The sequence below is a fragment of the Clarias gariepinus genome, chromosome 2 (assembly GCF_024256425.1).
Source record: "Clarias gariepinus isolate MV-2021 ecotype Netherlands chromosome 2, CGAR_prim_01v2, whole genome shotgun sequence".
In the NCBI taxonomy this organism is placed as follows: Eukaryota; Metazoa; Chordata; class Actinopteri; order Siluriformes; family Clariidae; genus Clarias; species Clarias gariepinus.
Window position 1 is genome coordinate 30897790 of NC_071101.1, and position 7284 is coordinate 30905073.

General features: G+C 36.7%; 1 protein-coding gene across 1 annotated transcript; it reads left to right on the forward strand.

The window, feature by feature from the left end:
• The first annotated feature begins 919 nt into the window (after window positions 1–919).
• Window positions 920–4106, forward strand: LOC128514503 (CD59 molecule (CD59 blood group)). The gene is made up of 4 exons (XM_053488396.1): window positions 920–1055; window positions 1211–1277; window positions 1376–1516; window positions 3711–4106. The coding sequence occupies exons 2-4, from the start codon at window positions 1223–1225 to the stop codon at window positions 3905–3907; spliced, it is 393 nt and encodes a 130-aa protein (XP_053344371.1). The 5' UTR covers window positions 920–1055; window positions 1211–1222; the 3' UTR covers window positions 3908–4106.
• Window positions 4107–7284: the final 3178 nt, after the last annotated feature.

Sequence of the window (7284 nt, forward strand, 5' to 3'; positions counted from 1 at the left end):
CATGCTCTGTAAAGCCTTCATAACGCCTCATCTGTAGTGCTGTTTGTTAATTGGTGCTGTCTGAGGTTGGTAACTCTAAATCAACTTTGTTCTAGATAAGTTTTGGTCTGGCTTTCCTGGGAAGATCTTAATGAGAGCCAGTTTCATCATGGTGCTTGATGGGTTTTGTAAATGCACTTGAAAGTACTTTTTTTTACAGGAACTATTCCAGAACTACTGACATTCATGTTTTCAAATTAATATAAATCTATCTATGCTATCTATCTATTTTGCTTAAATGATGTTAAGCAAAAATGACCTAAATAAGAATGTAATAAAACGTTTCAACATTTAAAAAACACACTAAATCGAACAGTGAATAATAAACATGCAAAACGTCGATATTTAATGCGACACCTATCAGTTGACTGTATAATTTATGCAGGTTATTAGTTGTGAAGCTTTCTGAGCATCTTAGGGAGTCTAACTCTCGCTTTCTTGCTGTTGCACTCACTTATTTTTGTCTGCATAGAAAACTCAAAGGAGACTTTATTATGTTTTGTTTTTTCTTAAACGAGGTCTGTTATGTAATATGCTGCGTTTTTACTGACATAAAGTACAAAAAATTTTCTATAATCTTTTTGTTTGAAAATCTGGTTTGTAGTCTTAAAGTAATGTTATGGTGTGCTGATGTGTTAGAATCCTTAAAGTAAAAATTATAGTATTAGAAATGTTTATTGGGAAAAATATTTCTTTTAGCATAGTACTATAACTATCAATATGCAATAATAATAATAATAATAATAATAGTAATAATAATATTATTGAGAAAAAGTTAAGCCATCAGCAAGCTATTATTTGTCATGAGTGGTGTGGCCTGGGTCAACCCAGTGTGTCCATAACAGCAATCAATGGCATTATTCATGCAGGCCAGCAGGGGTGAGGCTAGGCGAGAGCAGAGGAGATGGTATGAGAAATCTTTGTCTTGAATGGGCTGTATGTGTGTGCGTTTGTGTGTGTGCATTGGACTTTTAACTCCTCTAGCCTAAAAACATCAGCAGACGCTGTAATCCCTGGTAAGTATTCTACATAATATCCTACATAACCAAACTAACTATTTATTGCATTTTTTTATGTAGAAATGTCTATGGTTGCATTTATTTTATGTGCCATTAACTTCTTATTGTTGTGTATATGTTTGGGTTTTACTTTGGTTTGTTTTTCTTGCCAGTGGTCAAGCGAGATGAAACACACGTTTGGACTTTTCGTGGGAGTCGCTTTGTTGACCGTTAGTGTCTGTAAGTTTACTGACACTTTCCAGACTTACTCACTGGTTTCCTTCTGTATGATGTGTGAATAATTCTGGACATGTGTGTGCTGTGTCTTTTGGAAACAGGCAATAAGAATTATGGAATGCACTACTCCTCATTAGGTGGGTCTCTAAGCTGCTATAAGTGCTCGGATTATCAAGGTGGCTGGTGTGATAGAATCCAGGAGTGCAGTTATGAAGACTCGTGTTTGTCTCTGCATGAGAAAGGTGCGTGTTAAAAGTGTTAATGGCTACTAATTTTTATTGTATGCACCCAAGCTGATCAAGGGTTCCAAAATTGTAACCAAATTCCATTTAGACTTTTCTGTCATCCCAAGGTAGAACCCATGGAACCCGTGGAACCCATAATCTAGGACTTGTGCAGAAATTTACATCTGTCTTGGCTTATTCTGCATTCCCATTGAAGGAAAAATACGCCTTAAACAACCTCATTGTCCATATTGGTAATCAATAGAGACTCAATAGATTTATTTGATTGTTCATTTAAGAGTGAACTTTTGGCTTAGTTTAATCCTCTAGAATTAAGCCTCGTCTCCTTTATTTTGGGTAACAGTTTAAAAAAAAAAAAAAATCCCCACACTGCTGTTTGACCATCCACTAATACTGGTGCGACTAATACTGTTGATGCAGCAGCGGATTTATCCTTTCTCTATCCATCTCTCTCATCTTCTCATCTGGACATCCTGCACAAACGCAGGGGGCTCCAAAATTTTAACTTTAGTCTAAAATTAATACTGTAGTACTATCATACTTGTCATCTAATACATAGCTACTTTAGTGCAGCTGTTTCCTGTTTTGTGAGTTAGTGTCCAACTTTTGTTGTCTGCCCCGCCTGCTGAATCTCTTATTAATATAACATTGTACTGTATATAATATCGTCAGCCTCTTTGTACAAATTCAACGTTACGTATGGGATCAGCCAAGGTTACATCAACAGTTCCTTCCAAAAGCAATTGAACAAGACCACTTTGTTTGCTTTTGGTGCTTATTGCACTTTTGGTGGCAGACCAATTTAATTCTTAAATAAGCAGAAGTACTGGAACAGATAGGTCTAAAGCCATTAATTGCACTTAAATAGTGAGTGAGAACATTTAAGACATTCTGAGAGAAGAGGATGCAGAGGATAGGGTTAGATGAAGGCAGATGATTCGCTGTGGCGACCCCTGAAAGGGAACAGCCGAAAGACAAGGAAGAAGTTGGCTGCATATTCTGTGCTTGCATAACAGCATCATTCTGTGAACCGATGACATCACCAAACTGCTGCGTTCTTCTTTTGTAATACTTCCAGGCTTGTGCTACAGCATGTTTAAGTTGTTTTTCAATTTTTCTTTTCAGACTGCTCTTCAGGGAGTAAAATGCATGCACAGCAAAATTCACGGTGTTGAATTAACACCCACTGGATGTAAATTCAATACTGGGAATTTTGCTAAGCATGCATTTCTCTTCCTGGAGAGAGACTAAATGGAAAAATAAAAAAACTACTGAAAGATGCTGCGCCGGAAGCCTTTATACAAAGGAAGGCCGCAACAGTTTGGTGATGTTGTTGGGTTGCAGCATGAATGTCAATTCAATTCTGGGAATTTTGAAGTGGGCTTCATATGGTGGACTGTGATACCTTCACCTGTGCCTTTTGAAGAGTGTTGGTGACGATCTTACAGTGTTTCTATCATCAATTTCTGTTGTTGTCCATGACCAATCTATTTGATGTCTGGTTGTTGGTACATTTTTAATTATTTGTTGAACATTCCAAATTTGTTGTGTTGACTATACCTAATGCTTATTCTTCTTCATTTCTCTTTTCACATTTTCCAAATGGGTTTCTTTTCTCCCATAGACAGTTCTCTGGTCTTCATAAAAGTTTCCCCTTTTTAATAACAAATGCAGTCCTCACAGGCTTAATGTGAAACTCGAGGTTCAGCGCATGTGCAGATATTCAGAGGTATTAAGTGTTTAAACAATCATTGTAAGAGGGAACACCTGGGCAACAAAAAACATCTGTCAGTCATGTGTTCCAATATTTTTGACCACTTATTCACTAAATAAAAGGTGTCATGTTCGAAGATATTTAACACATCTAAATGTAAATATCAAGAAATGCTAAATTCTATTGTCATCTCATTTTCTTGATCTTAATACCAAACCTCCTCAGTTTTTACCAAAAACAGTATAATTGGCCTTTTCATTTGAACACTTTCAGAGGAGTCATACTGTACAGTAATTAATAGGTATCCTTCACTAAATAAAAAAAATTGTGCTTTTATAGTAACAAGCTATTTGAAAGATTGCAAGCCTGCCAAAGAGTTCTGATGTTAGTCTACAATTAACAAAAAAGGTGGGTTACACATCAGCCAAGCACTTTACCTCAAACAGCTGTTGTTTTGTTGTTGTTTTTTTTTGACAGGAGGGAAAACGATCCGGCAGTGCATCAGGTACACGGACTGCGACAACTCCCGGCTGTCTCAGATGTTTCCAGCTTTGTCTGGATTTAACTACCGCTGCTGTAACACTAACTTATGTAACAGCGGGCACAGGCACACAGCCATCCTCAGCCTGTTCTCTATCTCTCTGCTCGGCATGTGGTGGAGCTGCTACTGCTAATCTTCTCACTAGATTACAGAAATATTTCTATTCTTACATACAGTAATGGTAAAAGAATATGTATCGAAATTTTACCTTTTTAAAATTAACAACGATCTTAATGAGTTTTAATACAGATATACCGTTTTTAGAATGCTAATAACTGCTTTTGTCACATTTTTAATCAAATTTGCTTGCTGTTGGATTATGATGTACTGTAAATAACAATAAAAATTTCTTCATGAAATTAAAATTACATTTGATGTGTTATGTGTATTTTTGCAATTCAAACCTTATTAAGTTGGGCAAGTTACTTCTGTTCATCTTTTGCTGTTTGTGTATTATTGATTTTTTTTATGGTGGTGTCTTATGGGAATAAATTTTTTCTTATATTTAAACTCTCACATTCAGGGGAATATAAATCAACATTATGACACAATTTCAGGGGACCTATAATAAATATACAGTACAGTATGCTCACCTTTATGTTATAATGTTTCTGCTCAACAACTTTGCTCAAAGTATTTCCAATGGTTCCTGACTTTTCAGCTTCCTCCATACAAATGCAAAGTAAAATGATTTATACATTATAAGTTAATCAAGGTTATTTAAGATGAGGGCAAAATGAATTCTGTTGTTTTCTGTCCTATTTACATTAACTACACTCATTTTATGTGAGAGTATTTAATCAAGAAAGTATGAATATAAGTGCATGTGTCTTATCTGTTTCTATAGTGCGTTTATTAGGGCGTACATAAACTGTACTATATGCATTTGTAACATGTTAAGGCATGTTAATTGGTCAATAAAATCTTTGAACATTTAAGTCCCAAAAAAATCTGTAAACATAAGAGTTGAACATAATTTTATGCAGATAATTATATGCTTAAAATAACAAATAGTTTGAATGTGATCAAAATTGTTGCTGTGTAACTGTATGGACATTTATCCATCCCCATTGAATTCAATTCAATTCAACTCAATTCAATTTTATTTGTATAGCGCTTTTAACATTGTCGCAAAGCAGCTTTACACAATCAAAAGAATTATTTAAGTCTGTATGGAATGTGAGTTTGCATGAATCAAAATGAGCCAAAGAGACACACGGGGCATCCATGCGTTGAGATCTCCAACCAGTAGCGGGGCACCAGGATGGGTCAGACAGGTCCGGAGGGCAGAGGGAGTCTGGATCACTGGCAGCTCAGGAACGACATGTGTAGCTCGACAGAGAGAGGGAAGAGAGAGGGGGAGAGAGAGCAGAAAAGGGGAGAGCAGAAGAGATAACAGTTAGGTATGTTCGCAGTCGCGTAATGTAAAATGTGAATGTATATTTAGTGTAGAGTGCAAACAGAGACTCCGGCAGGAATAACTATAACAGCACAACTAAAAGGAAGAGCCACAAGGAAACTGCTCCTTTAACCAATTTATCATTTTGAATGATGCCTTGGTTACAACTTTAAATTCACTTTGAATGTCATTTTAAAATTCATTTTAAACTTAGCCAGCAGATTCATTTGTATAGCAGAAAGAGGCTGCTTGAACATTGTTGGCTGTTGGCATTTATTTGGAACAATAGAAGACTTACAGTAGAGTAAGATACTCAGCACTACAACTGCCTGGCAAGAGAGGGTCATACAGTAGCATTACAATGCATTAAAGATGGCTCAACTGAACCCACTTGGCTGGTGTAATCCGAGACACAGGGCTAGATGGAAGGACATAGAGCTACTGTAGCATTAGTGTGCATACCTATTCAGTCAGTGCTGGCCTGCCCTAGAAGAGTCAATTAACTACTCCAACATGAGAGCTGGTGGGTTGTGTATTCTATAAATAAATATGTCTAGAAGTGGTAGAAAGATCTTCATAAAGAGATCAAATTATGGGGATGACCAACATATGACCAGCAGTTTTGAACAAACAGAAACCTCAATAGCTTTGACCCCTTCTTGAGGCAAATTATACCATAGTTTTACTGAAGTTACTATGAAATCAATCGATATACGTATATATGGCAACCATAGGAAAGTACTATGGAAATATCTGACGAAGAATGCCTTCAAATCTGGAAAAACTCTGTTTCTTTATTACTCCAAAACAAAATACATGAAAATACACGTTTTAACATCCCTGCTGGAGGAAGTATGGATCAGTTGCAGACGTTCATGCCCATGTGTTTTGGTTCTGTTCTTCCCTCTAGCACGTTTTAGAAAGGAGTGAGTAATCTGGTCTCAGAAATTTTTAATCTGCAGTTTGATTTTTCATTTATTTCTTTTCACTTGGAAATATTCCCAAGACCATATGAAGAGAGATACAGTATACAACTCTTGGCTGCAAGTAAAAAAAAAGGTGACTCCAGAGGAGCCCTCCCACTGTCTTACCTTTCATTAATATAATTCACTCTATGAACATCAATGATGCTTACTCTAGAAACTGTCAAATAAAAACTTAGTTCTGTTTTCACCAAGGAGTTTGCTTAGGGGAATGGCTAGAGATAACTTTCTGCTGCAGAAAGCCAAATCATAATACCATCCCCTTTTAACCTCTGATAGAATGCTGTGAGGTGTGCAGACTTGTTCTATCTGCTTCTAGTAGCCAGTGTGTAAAACTCAAATATTTCACGTTGCAAAACACCTTGACAAATCAGTCACATGACTGAACAACAATGCAGATCCAGACAACAATGGCCCTTTCAAGTGCTTTCCTAGTGGGCGATGAGATGAGCTGGGCCACGTTGGCTGATGAGCTGTTAGACTTGATCTTTTGAGAAATAAACTACAGTGAGCCTGGTAGTTAGAAATGTTGGCACTGTTATGTATCTCATACTTGTCATGCTTGTCAGTTTGGCCAGTGAGAAGCTTAGTCAAAATACTAATCAATACATCCAGACAACAGAGGCTTGGATTTATCAACTATTTAACAAAGCAAAGGTAAATTTAAACGGAATAATGTGACTGCACTATTGCTATTAAACCGATAAAACAATGGCAAAAACCCAAATGCAACAAAATGGCCAAGCCCTACGCTCAGTGACATGAGCAACAAACAGATTCGTATTTACTAAAAAGGACAATATTCGTATAATAGGAATATATCATAAAACAAATTCCAAAATGCAAGCTTAGCCTCACACACCAAAAAGTCAAAACTGCTTGGCTCATTGCTCATGAAAGAAAGCGAAGAAGAATGATAAAAGGTTTTGGCTCTATCTCTCCTGCTTCTCCCTTTTCCCAGTACAAACCTGCCCTAATTCATGCCCTGCCTTGCTACATACACAAATTCATAGAATCTGTAACTAGGATGAATGAATAGTTTGTCAGACTTGACAGTTCACCAGCGTACTATATGAATTAAAAACTCCTGAAAACGAAATCCAATTGTCTAATTTTCCCCCTTCTTTC

Bases quoted from the DNA above. Each gene is read 5' to 3' on its own strand.
- LOC128514503 (XM_053488396.1), top strand. From the start codon at position 1,223: ATGAAACACACGTTTGGACTTTTCGTGGGAGTCGCTTTGTTGACCGTT. The intron at 1,278-1,375 runs GTAAGTTTACTG...TTTTGGAAACAG, and splicing joins TTTGTTGACCGTTAGTGTCT to GCAATAAGAATTATGGAATG. The intron at 1,517-3,710 runs GTGCGTGTTAAA...TTTTTTTGACAG, and splicing joins TTTGTCTCTGCATGAGAAAG to GAGGGAAAACGATCCGGCAG.